Source organism: Pteronotus mesoamericanus, unplaced genomic scaffold (genome assembly GCF_021234165.1).
Source record: "Pteronotus mesoamericanus isolate MK-2021 breed Mesoamerican mustached bat unplaced genomic scaffold, CSHL_Meso_final scaffold_128, whole genome shotgun sequence".
Lineage (NCBI taxonomy): Eukaryota > Metazoa > Chordata > Mammalia > Chiroptera > Mormoopidae > Pteronotus > Pteronotus mesoamericanus.
The window spans coordinates 109926-128743 of NW_026555305.1; the positions used below are offsets into that span (position 1 = coordinate 109926).

Here is an 18818-nt window from a genome sequence, read left to right on the forward strand (position 1 = left end):
ATGAATGCATGCAGAAGTGGAACAACAAATTGATGTTTCCCTATTTCTCTGTCCCATCATCTCACTATAAAATCAATAAAATTTTTAAAAATTAAAAATCAATAGTAATCCTGCCAGAAGCTCTCTCCTACTTAAAATTTTCAAGTTCTTTTTTCCCCATTCATTAGATAACAGCTGATGTTGAGGTCTCTGTCTCCAATCATCTTTGCAATATGGATGGGCCAAGATCCTTGCAGGTTTTACAAGATGGAAAATTTATGACAGCCTTGATTCAGGACAGCCCCTTGGGCTAGGGACCCTGTGAAGTTCCTTAGCATTTCTAAAATATGCCCTACTACCCATTCAGCAAAGGAGAAAGGCTGACAAAGTTTGCAGTTTGAATGGGGGCCACATACCAAATTCAAAGAGACATGTATAAGTATTCTTCCCACTTTGGTTGTGGAAGTCAGTACACTTATATTTTTGAGGAAGATGAAGCTGTTTCCACCTGGTGGGCACAATGTACACACAGAAGACAGCCTACCAGCAGAATCTGATGTGATTTGCATGGCTGAACCTCCACGGATTCAAAAATCTGCATACCTTGCCTGAGAGGGCCAAGCAGAGAGAGTGAATGCATACACCTGTGAAAAAAAAAGTTCCAGAAACAATTTAGATTGAGAACCAAATGAAAATAAACTTAAGAGAGACCATGAGACTCTGAAGTTGGTGGAGACTGGGAGCAGAAGGAGAAATGGACTTTCCTCAGTTAATGAAGATGCTTTACTTGAAAGTATCAGAGCCACAGGACATCCAGTGATGCACGGCTCTAGAATACTATGATAAAGCCTTTAATCGCATCCCCACAAAGAGCAACAACCTCTGTTAAGCATCAAGAGCATCTTCCACACACTATCACAGTTGACCCTGTCATCTGAAACCTGGAACATCTAAAGCAATGTGTTGGCCACCAACCATCTTGGGCACACTTAAGAGCTGTGCCCACTACGTGTACTCAGGGGACATTGCCATCCAGAGAGTCAGGTCCAAGCTCTTATTTGACAGTAGCCACAACCTTGACTTTGATCTCCTGACAATGAGACCACCAAGAAGCCCCTTTGGGGGATTGAAACCTGGCCATGGAGCCAACCTGCATCAAACACAACTTCTCCCAGCAGTGCCTGAAGATGGGGAATGAAATATACAACTTCACCAACCCAAACCCATTTGTGGAGAACGACATGGATAAGAAATCTATTGAAAACTGGTCTAGTAGGTGAAAGCTTGGAAACAATTGTGTCCTGATTTTCCACTGTTGCATAGCCCATAGGGAAGTATCCTTCATCAACACCACACCTTCATCAAGTGACACTCCATGCACTGTGTGGTGTTGAGTGGACTCAGAAGCTGGACTCTTAATCAGGTGCTGTCATTGCCATGAAGCTGAAGAACAATAGCTGCAAGTTGGCCTGATGGACTTTCTGTGGTTTGCTGGCTGGACCTGAGTCAGCAGGCTTGCTTACCTGTCCCAAAACCATGTGAAAGGCCCCTTGTACCATGCCATCCTGGGCACACAGCAGTTCAAGCCCAATGAGTTTCCCAACCAGATCACCCCGAGCATAGAGAACACCTGGCACATTTTGCTCTGCATCATGGACATTTGCATTAATTACAAGAGGGCAATTACCTCATCCTCAATGACCCCAACAAGCAGGTCATAGTAATCAACACCCTGCCTGATGGCAGATTTTCCTCGGACAAGGAAAAAGAGGAAGTAAAATAAACTTAAGCCCGACGATGGCATGGAGCTTCAGTTTTTTAATCCATGCAGCCTGGGGCTTCCTGTCAAGATAGAGTTGTACGTAGACACTTTGCCTCTTCACACCACCACAGAAAGAATCACCACCTCAAAACAAAAAAATCACCCAGAACTGCCAGAATATCAAACTGTATGTAAGTCAACAACCAAGGATTTAAAGAGGCCATATTCATCCACATAGGTAAGAGGGGCAGAAAGGATGTGATATGGCGAGGGAGAGGCAGCAGCAGAGGCCGAATGGGCAGTCCCACATTCACGTGTGGTTGGTAAAAATTGGAAAGGATACCTTGGGAGCAAGTGATCCCAACCCCAGGCCAGACAGTGCAGCCCAGGGTTCCAGTGCCAGCAAAATAAAACCTAATTTCTGGCTTTAAAAACCACTGGGGGTTGGGGTGGTGGAAGAAACTGTTGGTTGCTCAGGAGAGTTCATTTCAAGGGCCCACAGACTTAGAACTATGCAAGCCCACCCACCCTGGGAACCACCACCAGGACAACAGCTAAAAGTGCATCAGTCGCATATGGGAAGTGGGTTAAGTGGCTGGAGAAGTGAGTGTCAGGCAAGCTTCCAGAAGCCAGGCAGCAGCATTGCTCCTCCCGGACCCATCCTCCACACACAGAACCACGAAGTGGTCAAGTGGGTTACCCCATTCCTGTGAATACCTAAGTGTGGAGGATGGTGAAGGCTGACGTCAAAAGCCAGGTTAAGCGCTTGGCAAGGCCATGCTCGACCACTTGTATATGCAAGGCAGAGGAGGCCGGCAACTGGCGACAGCCCGAGCCCAGGGTGGGTGGAAAAGGAGTAGATAATAGCAAGCTTCAGCTGAAGACTGCAACCTTTGCAGAAGAAAGTTTTATCATGTAGATAGCCTGGAAACAGAACAATCTGTGCCCACAGCGTTCCCCTAAGTCTGCAAAACTCCCTTGAGCTTTATCTAACCAACCCCTATAAAATAAACACAGAGACCATGGCCATTGTCATTGTCTCTCCATCAGAGGGCAATGCCACACCTGGCCCCCGCTTTTCTCTAAACTGCCTTGTGTTGTGTCTTTGTGTTGTGTTGTCCTTCCACCACTCTGCGCAGGTCGCGGCACCTAAGGCTCTGCTCCATACAACTTAACAGGTGTGGTAAGACAGCATCAAAGCAGCCCTACTGAACACACAGAAACAAACACAGGGAGGCCACCAAATTGAGGAGACAAAGAAATATGACTCAAATGAAAGAACAGAAAAAACTGCAGAAAAACAACTAAACAAAACAGAGATAGCCAACCTATCAGATGCAGAATTCAAAACACTACTGATCAGGATGTTCACAGAACTCACTGAGTATGGCAAAAGCATAAGGGAAGAAACAAAGGCTACACTAAGTGAAAAAAAAATCCACAAGGAACCGACAGTAAAGGGAAGGAAGCTGGGATTCAAATAAATGACTTTGAACACAAGGATGAAATAAACATTCAACTAGAACAGAAAGAAACGAGAATTCAAAAAAAGGAGGAGAGTACGACTCTGGGACATCTCTAAACATGCCAATATCCAAATCATAGGGATTCCAGAAGAAGAGGAGCAAGAATTATACACAAATATTTGTCCCAGCTTTATTTTCAGTCATCAAAACTTAGAAATAGCCCAATGTACATTAACAAATGTTGATAAACTCAAAGAATATTTCCAAAAGAAAAAGAACTACAAATATATCATAAATGAATCTTCAAGTATTTATGCGACATAAATTAAAGTACAAAAACTACTTCTACTCTCATCATATAAATTCTAGGAAATGCCAAGTTATCTATTAAAGTAAAAAATAAAGTAATGGTTAATTAGAGAATTGTAAAGGGCAGGGAGAGAGATTATAAAAGCATGTGAGGTAAATACACAGGGTCAGATATGGTACTATAATTATGGTGAGGGTTTCAGCTTAATACATATGTAAAATTCCAGATGATACTCTCATTCAAATATACTGTATGCTAATTAAAACATTTCAAAAATGCTTCAGCATAAAAAAACCCCACTCCATGCCCAACATTTTGGAAAATAGGTTTGACAACTCTATATTCGATCCATGTTCTCATGCCCTCCAGAGTCACTCTTGCCTTATTTACAGCAAATATGCCAAGTAATGAATGACCTTTAACAAATCAGCAGAAATGTTAGATACACAAAAGCCACACCACTGGATGATAGATACCACTTTTCCTTATCTTTGACTTTTCTGTGTAGACATTAGTGATCTTCAGGTAAACTTCTGAGAGGGTATATAAATTCATAAAATTGTTAATTTTCACTGACAATGACTTGAACCACAAAAGACACACATGCCTGGAGATCCTCAGATTTCTGTACACACAGATTCTGCAGTCATTTTCAGAAATTTTTCTGGACACGATTAGAAGCAGCACATTCCACATGGCTGGCTGCAGTCTTCGCAAATCTTTATGATGTAGGTGATTCTGTAATAATCATGGTTATTGATTATCGAACTTCTTTGGTCATACAACTAAGAGACCATCACTTACTTATGTAATTACTGATGTTATAACACATGAACCTTTGAACAACTCTTGAAAGTGATTCCCTTCAAAATTATTGGCATACTCCATGAACAAGGGAAAAATTCAGGCTGCTGTCACAAGTACTTGAGGTTCTTGTGACCATTATTGCTCAATTGGTTGGCTGTTGTCATGTAAAGCAAAAGGTCAGTGTTTTGATAGTGAGTCATGGCACATGCCTGGTGCGCAGGCTGTAGGTTCAGCCCCCCACCGGAGCACGTAGGAGAGGCAACCAATCTTTCTTTCTCACATCATTTTCTCTGTCTTCCTCTCCCTTCCACTCTCTCTGAAAGGAATAAACATACCGAAGGGCGAACACTTTGTTTTTAAAATTCCTTCGGTGTGAACTGTCTAATGACAATGAAGGTCAGAGATTCTGAAAAAAGATTTCCCACATTCACTGAACTGATATGACCTTTGTCCTCTGGGAGCTTTCTGAGAACAGTGAACTCTGATGCTAATGAAAAAAGATTTCTCATATTCACTGCACTTTTAATGTTTTTCTCCAGTGTAAAACCTCTGACAGTAACAGAGGCCACGGCTAGTGGTATAAAGTGTTCTACTTAACTGCATTCATAAGGCCTTTGTCCACTGTGAACTCTTTGATGACAACGCAACTGGTATTTCCTATTAAAAGATTTCCCACATTCATTGCACTCATAAGGCCTTTCTCCAGAGTGAACTCTCTGATGATAAAGAAGACTAGAGCTCCAGGTAAAAGATTTTCCACATTCATTGCACTTGTAAGGCTTTTCTCCAGTGTGAACTCTCTGATGATGACGGAGGGCAGAGTTTACAATGAAAGATTTCCCACATTCACTGCACTGATAAGGTTTTTCTCCAGTGTGAAGTTTCTGATGATCACGGAAGTGACATTTACTCTTAAAACACTTTCCACATTCACTGCACTCATAAGGCCTTTCTCCAGTGTGACTTCTCTGATGACAAAGAAAGTGCCATTTCCTTTTAAAAGATTTTCCACATTCACTGCATTCATAAGGCCTTTCTCCGGTGTGAAGTCTCTGATGACGATGAAGGCCAGAGATTCTGGTAAAAGATTTTCCACATTCATTGCACTCATATGGCTTTTCTCCAGTATGAACCCTTCGGTGTTGAATGAGGCTTCCCAATTGGCTAAAGGATTTCCCACATCTGTCACATTCATAAGGCTTTTCTCCAGTGTGGACTCTCTGGTGTATAATGAGGTTTGAGCTATGTTTAAAACATTTCCCGCATTCACCACATCTATAAGGCTTTTCTCCAGAGTGAACTTGATAATGTTGAATATGGAAATAGTGATGTTTTAAGTTTCTACCACATTTACTGCACTTATATGGCTTTCCCCCTGTGTGAACTTTCTGATGAAAATCAAGCCCAGAGATTCCTAGAAAACATTTTTTACATTCGTGGCAGACAAAACACTGTCTTCCAGTTTGGACAGCTTGATCTGGAACAAGTGTGTGTTTGCGGTCAGTGGCTTTCTTACATTCTTTCCTTGTGCGATGTTTTCTCCTTTGAAAACCCACCTCAGATGTTGACATCTTATTTGGCTTGTTCTTGGTGTAAGTAGCCTGTTGTTGGATATGTCCTGAGCTGGTAAAAACATTCTGCCCAAGCTCCCCACAGGTAAAAAGTTTTCGGGACACATTGAAATTGCAGCTCTTCACAAGCGAGGCCCTGTCCTCATCTTGTATGAAAGACTTCTCTCTCATTTGCTGTTCCTGGTGATGTTTAGCTCTGAAATAAAATCGTTTTTTACATGCCCCACATCTCAACAGTTTCTGGCTGTGTTGCGTTCCCTGATGGTCAACCAAGAGGAAAATGTCTTTCAGGACTGGCCCACAACTGTCACAGGGGTGGCTGTTCTGGAAAGACAAAGTTATCTTGGAATTCTTTTTCTGTGATGCTTGTATAGAAAGGTTCCGTTCTGTAGGTGCCTCCACATCCTCTGCTCCACAGCAGCAACCTGACAAAAAGAAAATGCTTTTGAAATGCGTGCTAACCATATAGTGAAGGAATTTTATAGTTACAAATGTTCATTGTCACAGCTATGCACAATCCTATGGAATGATTTTAAAGACAATGAGTTACACTGAGGAAAGGGCTGTTATATGGTTGGTCCCAAAGGTCAGTAAATGGTGGAGACCTCACCAAAAAAGATACAAGCATAGAATGTGAAACAAAGAAAGGAGGCAGAGCCTACCAGTGTTTTCTCCATAAATGGCTTCCTGTAGGACCTTTCCTTCTGGTGATGAGAGGCTGTGTAGAAAAATTTGAACGTGCATGAACCCATAAAAATCAACTCCAGCCCAGTCTGGTCTGGCTCATTTAGTTTGGTATCATTGTGCACAGCAAAATGTTGCCAGTTCCATTCCCGCTCAGGGCATGTCTGGGTTGCAGACCCAGTCCCCAGGTGGGACACATACAAAAGGCATCCAACTGATTTTCTACCACACACATTGATGTTCCTCTCTCCCTCTCTTTTTCTCTCCCTTCCTCTCTCTAAAAATACATACATACAATCTTCAGAGGTAATCTGCCTTCAAAAAAAAATTAATTTCATCAGAGCACATGATATTCAATGTCAATGTAAGACTATGTGCCCTGGCTGGTGTGGCTCAGTGGATTGAGTGCTAGACTGAGAAGCAGGGGGTCGCCAGTTCGATTCCCTATCAGGGCACACGCTTGGGTTACGGACCAGGTCCCCAGTCGGGGGCACACGAGAGGCAATCACACATTGCTGTTTCTTTCCCTTTCTTTCTCCATCTCTTACCCTCTCTCTAAAAATAAATAAATAAAATCTTAAAAAAGAAGAAGAAAAATATGCGAGTGCTGCCCTGGCTGGTGTGGGTGAGTAGGTCGGGTGTCTTTCTCCCTCCCATCCCCTCTCTCTAAATATTAATAAAAAATCTTTTTAAAAAACAAAGTTTAGAGAATGTAACTGAGAAAGAGGAGAGACAGGGACCCGCAGGAGAGACAAGGGGACACAGACTCTGGGGAACAGTGTGAACACCACACAGGAAGAAAGAGGGGAGAAAGGACTCTTGCTTGTGGGCCATGAGAAGGTGCCACATGGTTATGGATTAAGAGCTGGAGACCGTGGCGACGCAGTGGATGGTGCTGAGACCTGCGAGAGGCCTGCCCAGCCGAGCCCCAGACTTCTGTTCTTTTTCTTCTGAAGGATGGTACCCTGACTGGCCTGACTGGGCAAAGGGGGGAAGGCAGCACGGTGTGTGTGCTGGTGGTTGTTTTGAAGGGATTTTGAGGTTTGAGGGTGACATTTAGCCATTAAACAAACCTGTATAACTTTTGAATAAATAGTTCCTTTTCCTTTTCAAAAAAAAAACAAACACACACAAAACAAAGTTTAAAAAAAAATGGTACATATACACAATGGAATACTACCCAGCCATAAAAAAATAAGAAAATTTTATCCCTTGTGACAGCATAGATGGACCTGGAGAACACTATATTAAGTGAAATAAGATAGTCAAAGACAAATACCGTATGATTTCAATCACATGGAATCTAATGAACAAAAAGAACTAACAAGCAAAATAGAGACAGTCTCATAGATAGAGAGCAGGCTGACAGTTTTGGGGTGGGTTGGTTAGGGGGTAGCAAAATGAGCAGAAAGAAAAAAGGAGTTCTCCTTTTGGACATGGACAATAGTGTGGTAGGGAGTGGGGAGTATAAAGGGAGTAAATGGTAATGGGAAAAAATACAATTAAAAAAATTTATTAAAATCTTCCAAAGAAGGGGGGCAGAATACCTGAGTCCTAGCTGAAATGGCTCACTTGGTTGGAGCATAGACCAAAAGGTTGCAGACTGGTCTCCATCCCCCGGTGGGGCATGTCCAGGAGCCAACTGATTAACTGATTGTTGTTTCTCTCTCTCTCTCTCTCTCTCTCTCTCTCTGCCTGTCTCTAAAATCAACAAACATTTACTCAGGTGAAAATTTAAAAATAGTAATATAAAAAACAATACGTGCACATTCTGAGGATCTACAGGCATAGATCAAGGATGGAGAGCAGTAAGGAGAGAAATAGTTGAGGTGAAGGGTTTAGAAAAAGGGAAATTATTCATATGCTGGGAATCCTAGAAGATGTAACTGTCAGAACACAGTAGTTTGAAAAGTGTGAACAATATGCAAGGGCAAGTAGATTAAGGTGTGGAAAAGCAATGGTAACAAAACCCTAGTAATGACCTTAACAAATCTCTGGTATCAAACCCTCACCAACTGCCATTCACCAAGGCATAACCCTTTCTGATCCCATCCAAATGGATGGAGTGATACTCCTCCTGTGACGCACAAATGACTCTTTCCCTTCACTCTCAGTTGAGCCATTCTATGAATAAAGAAATCCTAAGAGAGAAACTGAAAAGATGGATGGTAAGCACTATGATAGAACAAGACAGCACAAAACAGACTACAGTAAAAAGATCTCTGTGGGTTATATCAGCAAAATAAAAGAATAGGAGATAGGAGAATTTATCCCCATTCCATGAACAAGTGCACAGCTATCCATAAATAATAACAGTCCTGGGGGATGGGTAAAAGAGTTTAACCAAGAATCAAGAATGGAAGAAAGCAAAAAACAGAACTGCTCAGAAAAAAAAGAATAAGAAGACTAGGTGAGTAAAGCTATGTGCAGTCAGCAAGGGACAAAAGACGGGTCTGAATTACCTTTGTCAGCCACTGTGCTTGTGGTAGCATTGAACTTAGTAGGCTGTTTGGTGAAAACCACTAAGATACTGTGTTATTATGAACCACAGTAACCCTGGGAACACTGGAAAAAAGGTGAGAGAACGAGAAAAAATTAGAAAGTTTATTTCAAATAATAATCTGAAGGCTGACTTTCCAAATCTGAAAAGACATGGGAATAATAAGGTTTGTGGTTTCCCACAGGTAACTGTATAGGTTAATCAGAGTACGACTTCACCAAGACACATTATAATAAAAGTGTCAAAAAAGAAAAACAAAGAAAGTTTTAAAAGCACAAGAGTAGAAATACTTCTCAGAGAAAAAAACACACCCATATGCTATGAGTAAACTTCTGTGAAAAAACCTTGAAAGCTATAAGAAAATGAACTGAAATATTGAAAACACTAAAAGAAAAAACCTGCAAACAAACAGTATTTATCCAGAAAACCTGTTATTCAGAAATAAGAAAGACATCCCCAGACAAGGAAAGGCTGAGGAAGTTCACTGACACTCACCCTGACTCAGTAGAAATTCCCAAAGGAGGGACTTCTGGACAAGAAGACAGCATAGGCAGACATGGCTTGCCACTTCAGGTAACCACATGAAAATTACAACTAAAATATACAACAGCCATCACAGTGAATGGTCAGAAATTGAGCTGAATGGAAGTCTAACAACTACAGAATTAAAGAAATCACATCCATCCAGACTGGTAGGAGAGGTACAGACACAGAACGGGCCTGTCCCACACCCACATGCAATAGATAAAACTTGGGAGGGGTATCTCAGGAGCAAGGGGTCCCAGCAATATACCAGGGCTCCAGCCCAGGGTGCCAGTGCCAGGAAGGTAAGTTCCCACAGCTTCTGGCTGCAAAAACCAGCGGGAACTGAGTCAGTGGAAGAAAATGCTGGATCCCCAAGCTGGTCCCCTTAAAGACCCCACACACGGGCTCACCTATTCAGTCCTTCTGAGCTCCAGCACCAGGGTAGCAGCTTCAAAGGCACCATTGGTATAAAGGGAGAAACTGAAGTGTCTGGCATTAAAGCAATCACAAGCCACTGTCCCGTTGCTAACCCCTCCTGCCACAGAGCCAGCAAGTTGGTGCCATATCTAAGATCCCATCAACCTGGCTAACACTGTTTAACCTCACTTGGAGATCCTCAGAGATCCACCCAACTTATGGGCCCAGTCAAGAAAGTTTACCATATGAATGGCTCGTCTTGGCTCAAGCTTTACAACTGAAAAGCCTATCAAAAAGCAACAGCTGGCCTCAGTGAGACCCAGGCCAGGTACTAGCAGTAGCCAGCCTAGTTTCACAACTTGGCTTCACCTCAGAATCTCCAAGCCCAGCACAAGTAGCAGTCATCTCAGATTGCTTTATAGCTCAGGAAGGGCAGCCCTGGGTAAAACCAGGTGGAGGCTGACCTTGGTCTGCACCACCTGGGAAACCCCAGGGCCTGCACACCCAGAGGACCGCTACCCTGCCCCTGCACAGGTGATCCCCCACGAAGGGCAGCCATTGGCGGCCAGTGATCACAACCAATCCTTGCAGCTGACTGGTTTGGGTAAATGCCTCCCATTGATCTGCCAACAGCAACCAAGGCTCAATTACAAAAAGAGGTTGTACTCAAACCATGGAGAGGGTGCACCTTGAGTATCCAGCTTTGATGACAGGGGAGGCTGTACAACTGGACCCTACAGGACAGGACACCTCCTACATTAGGCCATACTACTGAGACAGAGAGTCAAAGCAGCTCTACCTAATACTAGAAACAAATGCAGGGAGGCTGCCAAAACAAAGAGACAAAGAAATACGGCCTGAAATTCAGAGTCATCCAACCCACAGCCTGTGGGCTGCATGAGGCCCAGGGTGGCTGTGAATGTGGCCCAACATAAAGCCTTTGTCATATCTCTGAATTTTTTTTTTTTTTTTTTGGCTCATCAGTTTTCATTAGTGTTTGTGTATTGAATGTGTGGCCCAAGACAGCTCTTCTTCTTCTCATGTAGCCCAGAGATGCCATAAGGTTGGACATCCCTGGGCCCTAAATGAAAGAACAGATCAAAATTCCAGAGAAAGAGCTAGACAAAATGGAGATAAGCAATCTATCAGATGCAGAGTTCAAAACACTAGTTATAAGGACACTCAAGGAACTTAGCGAGGACCTTAAGAGCATAAAAAAGACCTAGTCAGAAATGAAGGATACACTAATTAAAATTAAGAACAATTTACAGGGAAACCACAGCAGAAGGATGAAGACGAGAAGCAAATCAATGATATGGAACATAAGGAAGCAAACAACAGTCAGAACAAGAAGAAAAAAGAATCCAAGAAAAAAAAAAGATAGTAAAAAAAAAAAAATGATAGTGTAAGCAGTCTCTGGCACAACTACAAGAGGTCCAACATTCACATCATAGGTTTGCCAGAAAGAGAAGAGAAAGTGCAAGCAATTGTAAATCTATTCAAAAAAATGATGAAATAAAACTTCCCTAATTTAGTGAAGAAAGTCGATATGCAAGTCCAGGAAGCACAGCCAGTTCCAAGCAAGATGGATGTAAGGAGGCCCACTCCAAGACACACCATAATGAAAACACCAAAGATTAAAGATAAAGAGAGAAATTTTAAAAAGCAGCAAGAAAAATGCAGTTAGTTACATACAGGGGAGTTCCTATAAGACTGCCAGCTAACTCCTCAAAAGAAACTTTGCAGGCTAGAAGAGATTCACAAGAAATATTCAAAGTCATGAAAAGAAGGGACCTATGGCCAAGATTGCTTTACCCAGCAAAGATATCATTTAGAATCAAAGGGCTGATAAAGAGCTTCTCAAACAAGAAAAAAACTAAAGGATTTCATAATCACCAAACCATTATTATATGAAACGTTAAAGGAACTTAAGAAAAAGAAGATCAAAACTATGAACAATAAAATGACAAAAATACTTATCTATCAAAAGTTGAATAAAAAAAACAAACGAAGCAAACAAGACTAGAGACAAAATCATGGATACGGAGAACTTTTTGATGGTTGGCAGAAAACGGTGGGTCGGGGGGAAGGACGGGGATAGTAATAGGTGAAGAAGTGAGGGGATTAAGAAGTACAAATAGGTAGTTATAGAACAGCCATGGAGATGTAAAGTATAGTACAGGAAATGGAGTAGCCAAATAACTTATATGCATGACCAATGGGCATGACCAATGGTGGGGAGATTGCCTGAGTGACTTGGTGGTGCTTGGTGGAGAGGGGAAAGGGGAAATAGAATGATAACTGTAATAGCATGATCAATAAGATGTAATTTTTAAAAAAACCCAGAAATCCCAAAGCAAGTTCTTCATGTTGAAATGAAAGAATACGTAACAGAAATATGAACACATAAAAAAGTGTAACTAAATCTGAGAGTGGAATTAAATTCACTGTACAGCAAGACTGCTATGGATGCAATGTACATTACTTAACACTATTATAAAGGTTAAAACTTAAAACTAGTAAAAACGACAAAGCTAACATTGTGTACGTTAACAGATATACAATATAAAAGATGTGATTCGTGACATCAAAAACATATAAAGGGGTGTGCTGCGACCCGCATGGAGTGGTGGTCCCTGAGTGGGAGCGATGGGAGATTGAGAAAGGACAACACAACACAAGACAGTTTAGAGAAAAGCGGGAGCCAGGTGGGGCACTGTCCCCTGTTGGAGAGACAAAGACAATGACAATGGCCACGGTCTCCGTGTTTATTTTATAGGGGTTGGTTAGATAAAGCTCAAGGGAGTTTTGCAGACTTAGAGGAACCCGGTGGGCACAGATTGTTTTGTTCCCAGGCTATCTGCATGATAAAACTTTCTTCTGCAAAGGTTGCGGTTATCTACTCTCATCTCAATCCCACCAGGCTCCAGCTGTAGCCAGTGCCACCTTCCTCTGCCTTGCAGATACAAGCAGTCAAGCATGGCCTTGCCAAGCGCTTAACCTGGCTTTTGATGTCAGCCTTCATCGTCCCCCACAGGGGTGGTGTGGTGAAGAGTCAAAGGGTAGAATTTTTGTATGCAATTGAAGCTGCCATCAAGAGAAAATACAATGTTAAGTGTATTAGTTGCTATGTCTCTCAGAAACCACAAGCACACACCTATGTCGTAGATACACAAAAGATAAAGGACTCCACTATAGAAAATGGTGCAATCACAAATGAAGACAGTAAGACAAAAAGACAGACAAGCTACAAAAATGCCAGAAACCAATGAAGAAATGGCAGTAATAGGTTCTTAAACAAATTCTCTAACTAAAAGACAGAATAGCTGAAGGGATAAAAAAGGAGGACACAATATATGCAGTGTGCAAGAGACTCCTTAAACCTTTATGGACATAAATAGCCTAAAAGAAAAACAAGGCGAACATATTCCTTGGAAATAAAACCAAAAGAGGACATAAGTAACTAAAATTTTATCAGACAAAATAGACAACCTCAAACACTGACACAAAAGATAAAGGTCATCACAGAATGATGACAATAAAGAGGACAATGGTTTTAAGTATTAAGCATCATCCCACAACATATATTAAGATTATTAAGGAGCTAGCCCTGGCTGGTGTAGCTCAGTAGATTGAGTGCCAGCCTGCGAAGCAAGGGGTCCCTGGTTCAATTCCCAGTCAGGGCACATACCTGGGTTGTGAACCAGCCATGTGCCCAGTCAGAAGCACACATCAGGCAACCACACATTGATGTTTCTCTCCCTCTCCTTTGCCCTCCTTTGCCCTCCCATCTCCTCTAAAAATAAATAAATAAAATCTTTAAAAATATATTATTAAGGAAATAATATGAGAACTAAAGGTAAAAAGAAACCTAGTATTAGTCCAACATTAGTAGGGAACTTTATATTCCCATTTCAACAATAACCAGATTATCCCATCTGAAAGCATAAAGGAGTCACTGAAGTTTGACTACACTTTACACAACATTCCATCCAAACACAGCAGAGGATGCATTCTCGTCAAGGGCACAAGAAACAATCTCTTATGTAGGTCATATGTTAGGTCATAAAACAAGTCTGGAAATTTCAGTAGAAATTACATTAAGTGTCTTATCTGGTTGCAATGGTATGAAAGTAGAAGTCAATTTTAGTGTTGAGAAAGATGGAGTATTCACATCTTGTACTCACAGTTGATGAAATTAAACACCATACTCCTGAACAAAGAGAGGGTCAAAGAAAAGAATGAGATAACTCAAAAAATATCTAGGAGCAAAAGGAAATAAAAACACAACATACCAAAACTTATGTATGTAGAGCAGAAAATACAATTCTAACACCATATTTTGTAGGGATAAACGCCCACCTTAAGATAAAAGAGCTCCAATAAACAACCTAAACTTGTACCTCAGGAACCTAGAAAAACAAGAAGAAACTAAACCCAAAGTTAGCAAAGAAAATAAACAGCTCTTTTTTGAGACATTACACCTCGATACTAGGAAACACAAACAACATTAAAAGATATTTGCAGATGACATGACCTAACATACAGAAAATTGTCAACATTTTACTATAAACTTCTGAAATTAATAAATTCCATAAAGACACAGGATAGACAATGAACATATTAACATCAGTTCAGTACTTATCCACTAACAACAACATCTTTGAATGGGATATTAAGAAAGTAAACAAATTTACAACAGCATCAAAACCAATAAAAGACTCAGGAATAAATTCAACCATTCAGGTGAAAGGTCTATACATTGGATACTACAAGACATTGATAAAAGAGGTGGAAGAAAACAAAAATAAATGAAACGACATCTTGTGTTCTTCGATTTCAAGACTTAATATTGTTCAAATGTTATACTCCCCAAAGCAATGTATAGGTTAAATGCAATTTTGATCACATTTCCAGTGGCATTTTAAACAAAAAATTTTTAAAAAGAATCCTGAAATGTAAGAAACCTCAAAAGACTTGGAATAGCAAAGTGATCTAGAGCAAAAAGAGATCTAGAGGAATCCCACTTCCTGGCTTCAGGTTATTACAAAGCCCAAGCAATCAAACTGTGTGTTATTGGCACAGAGACAGACCAATTGGATAGAAACAGAGAATGCAAAAATGCAAAAATAAACCCAGGCACACATTTCCATTAAAATTTGACAAAAACTGAAGTGTAAAAAGGACGGAAAAGATAGCTTCTTCAATGAATTATGCCAGGGTAACAGGATATTCACATGTGAAACAACGAAACTGAACACCAATGATAAAAAGTAGTTCCGAAATGATTAAAAATCAAGGGTCAGTCCAAAAACCTTAAAACTCCTTCAAAACAATCTAGAGAAAAAGCTTTGGAGATTTGTATTGGCAATAATTTACTGGATGTGACATTAACCTCCAGGCAAAAAAGCAAAAATATACAATCTGAACTACAACAAACTAATAACCTTTTGCACGGTACAACAGCAATTAACAAAATGAAAAGCACATCTACACGATGGGAAAAAATACTTGGAATCTATGTAAAGGTATTTTCTAGAAATATCATTGGTTCAGTTCAGATATCCACAATAAAATGAATATTGCAATACAGAAAAAGGTTACACAAATTTTTTGATTTCTCAGTGAGTAAAAAGGTTATGTATACACTACACTGCAAAGTATTAACGCAATAGCTTTGTATATAGAACTACATAACAATTAAAATACTTCAATGCTGAAAACTGCTAACCAGTATCTCAGCCTGCTATTAAAATGGCAGCAGTAGATTTGCTGACGAAAATACTGAATTCATTAAAAAACACAGTATCTGTGAAGTACAACAAAGCAAAGCGCAAAAAGATGTGCACCTTAATCACATAAGAATTTATAAAATATACAAGGTATTCAAAAGACTCAGCCTACCCTGGCCAGGTAGCTCAGTTGCTTAGAGTAACTTTCTGATACCCCAAGGTTGAGGGTTTGATCCCTGGTCAGAACACATACAAGAACTGATCAGTAAATGCATAAATAAGTGGAATAATAATCAACATTTTTCTGTCTCTCTAAAAATCAATAAAGAAAAATGAAAAGAAAAAGACTAAGCATTAGCCCAAAAATATGGTTAAAAGCAATGTCAATGGTGTACACATTTTCCAAAAAACATGTAAAAATGACGAACAGGAATATAAAAAATGCTATTCCTCACTAATGAAGGTGGAATCCATTAGGCTTCTAGCAACACTATGCACCTCAAATCCTTCCGTATGAGGGTTCAGTAGAGCAGGTATTGGGGAAACAGGGAGAGAAAGAGGCAGTGCAAGCAAACCAGCCCTGCCAAGTCCAGGTTCTTCCCAGAACACTGGGTAAGCAAGCAGGGCCCACAGCTCAAGTGTAAGGACAGAGCGCAGCCTAGGGAAGAGAGGGCACAGGGGAAATACAAACCCTAGTCACGATCACCAGGAGAGGATGAGGGTCTTACCCTGCGAGGATATAAGAGCAAAGTTCTCCATCATCACATCGAGGTACAGATGTCTCTGAGCCTCATCAAGGAGGCGCCATTCTGTCCTGGAGAAATACACCGCGACATCCTCAAAGGTCACAACATCCTGTCAGAATTAATACAAATGAATCTGGAATAGTCTGTGTTCTTGGACGCTGCAAACCTATCCTTTCCCATGCCCAACCCACTCCAGGGCCCCGAGCTCAGAGAAGACACCAGACCTTGGCCCCAGTGCTGCCTGCTGTCTCCTTCGCCCCGGTCCCTTACAAGGCTCAGCAAGGGAAGCAGGAATAGGATGTGCCCTCGATAAATAGAATCAAAGCTCCGGGCCCCTTCCATCGGGCCAAGCAATTCCTCCGAGTCTCCCAGCTCAAGCCTCCAAGACACTGCCAAACGTGGGCTTTTGCTTAACCCTTAAATCCCCACACCAGGTCCTCAGGACCATCAGCTCCCACTGACGGTAGCTGCGCACACCATTCTGTGATCTCATCCGCCTCCACAGCTTCACACCCAGGTTCACTTCCTCAGCTCTGCCACCTCCTGCTCCACACCACAGGCATCGCTCAGAAATCACCCGGGGAACTTAGCGCACGGCTTCCAGAGGGTGCTCAGATACGTCAGAATGATCTAGTACAACTGAGACAGGACAGAAAGAAGTTCCGGAAAAGTCCTGACAAGTGGATGCAGAAGCCCACGTCCTCTCATCAGAGCCCCAAGCTCTGGGCACGAACAGAGGGAAACAGTTAAAGGCAGGAAGCCTCTGTGGCAATGACGGAAATGGAAATTCCCCTCCCAACCAGAAGGCCCACTCAGAACTTGGCACCCCAAAACTGGGAGACAAAGCCCCCACCCTTGGAAACGCATAAAACAGCAAGAACTACCCGAACACTCGCTCCTGCCTCCCCAGTGGCCCCGCGTCCACTCGGAGGCACTCGTTTTGCTTCCGTCACAGAGGCGCCCACACTGGCCTCTTTCTTTATTTCTACCTGAATAAACTAGCTTTCATCTCACACTGATTTGTTATTTAAGTTGTTCCTGGACCAGTCAAGAATCTCAAGGTTGACTGACACGTCAAAGTTTTAGGAACGTGCCGGGGCAGAAGCAGCTCCCGGCGTGTTGGAGGTTCCGTAACAAAACCGCAGTCGGCCCCTCAGCCCGTCACCCCGTCCCACCGCGTCACGCCGGGTGTCACCCACGAGCGCCTCTCGGTCCAGGACACCGGGACCGGGGCCACAGGGCTCGGCGGGGTGAGCCGCGAGGAGCCGGGGACACACCCTCACCTCGGCCGGGCGCCTCAGTGCGGCCGCTGCCATCGGGCTCCGTGGGCGGAGCGGAGAGTCGAGAACGGTGTCCCCGGTGTTGGGGTCCCTGTCCTGGCCCTGATGCCGGTCACCAGAGCAGCGTCGCTGGGCCTCCCAGCTGCTGCGGCGACCGCTACTCTCACGCGTTCTCCGTTCGCTTTCGTGGCTATCACATCCTGACCGGGTAATAACGAAACTAAGAAAAGAGGAAATGCCCGCCACGAGAAGGGACGGAAGTCCCGCCCTACAGTAGGGCCCGAAAGGAAACGGGCTTTCTGAGGCTTTTTTGGTCTGAGCCGCAATATTCTGTGCCTGCCTTCTGGGTAGTGTAGTTCCTACACTCCAAGGCCGGCATCCTCTCTTTCCTCATGGGGCTCCGGGAGGGGATTCGCGGACAGACACCCTAAACCAGCGTGCAGGGCAAAGGTGCGCTCTGTGGCGCCTCAGTGAACATCATGTCTTCATTTCTTGGGCGAGGCCGTCTGTGGTGCGCTTGCACAGTGTTTTTGTTTTGTTTTGTTTTGTTTTGTTTTTTTGTTTTGTGTTGAGCTGCAGCTTTTGCCTATCTTTCTTCAGGATCTGCCATTTCTGACCTCCAGGCATCCTGTCTCTTCCTGATTCAGGCCTCCTTCATGCAGAATGTGGTTGGGGGAGGTTGCTCCAGTTCCTAACACTATCACTTCTGCCCCAGTTGTACCCACTTGGGAAAGTCAATGTAATAAAACATACACTAATTCTTAAGCACATCTGTGCCTGACGCAATTAGAAATCTCAGCTCTTTTGGTGGAGCAGTGTGACTAGAGTCGAGGCAAATTTGATCTGATGCCTCTTGCTTAAATTATACATTTTTGCAAAAAAGAAAAAATGAAGTACATATTGAAGACCTCGAAAACATGCAATTACAGGAATTCAGTCCAGAAATTGCATGTAGAGTTCCAGACAAACCAACTGAATATGACAGCCAAGCTAGTAACACTAATTTGTTGGTGCCTTAGTGCATATTGTAGTTTATTAA

At 42.4% G+C, this 18818-nt stretch overlaps 1 protein-coding gene and 1 pseudogene across 1 annotated transcript; one reads left to right on the top strand and one right to left on the bottom strand.

The window, feature by feature from the left end:
• Nucleotides 1–212: 212 nt before the first annotated feature.
• Nucleotides 213–1762, top strand: LOC129082402 (eukaryotic translation initiation factor 3 subunit D-like; annotated as a pseudogene).
• Nucleotides 1763–3397: 1635 nt separating this feature from the next.
• Nucleotides 3398–17882, bottom strand: LOC129082534 (zinc finger protein 239-like). The gene is made up of 2 exons (XM_054588232.1): nucleotides 17783–17882; nucleotides 3398–6320 (listed from the first exon to the last, which is right to left on the bottom strand). Exon 2 carries the CDS (start codon nucleotides 6064–6066, stop codon nucleotides 4918–4920), a length of 1149 nt encoding a protein of 382 aa, XP_054444207.1. The 5' UTR covers nucleotides 6067–6320; nucleotides 17783–17882; the 3' UTR covers nucleotides 3398–4917.
• Between the last annotated feature and the right edge of the window lie 936 nt (nucleotides 17883–18818).

Excerpts from the sequence above, each read along its gene's own strand:
- LOC129082534 (XM_054588232.1), bottom strand. The coding sequence starts at position 6,066 with ATGAGAGAGAAGTCTTTCATACAAGATGAGGACAGGGCCTCGCTTGTG.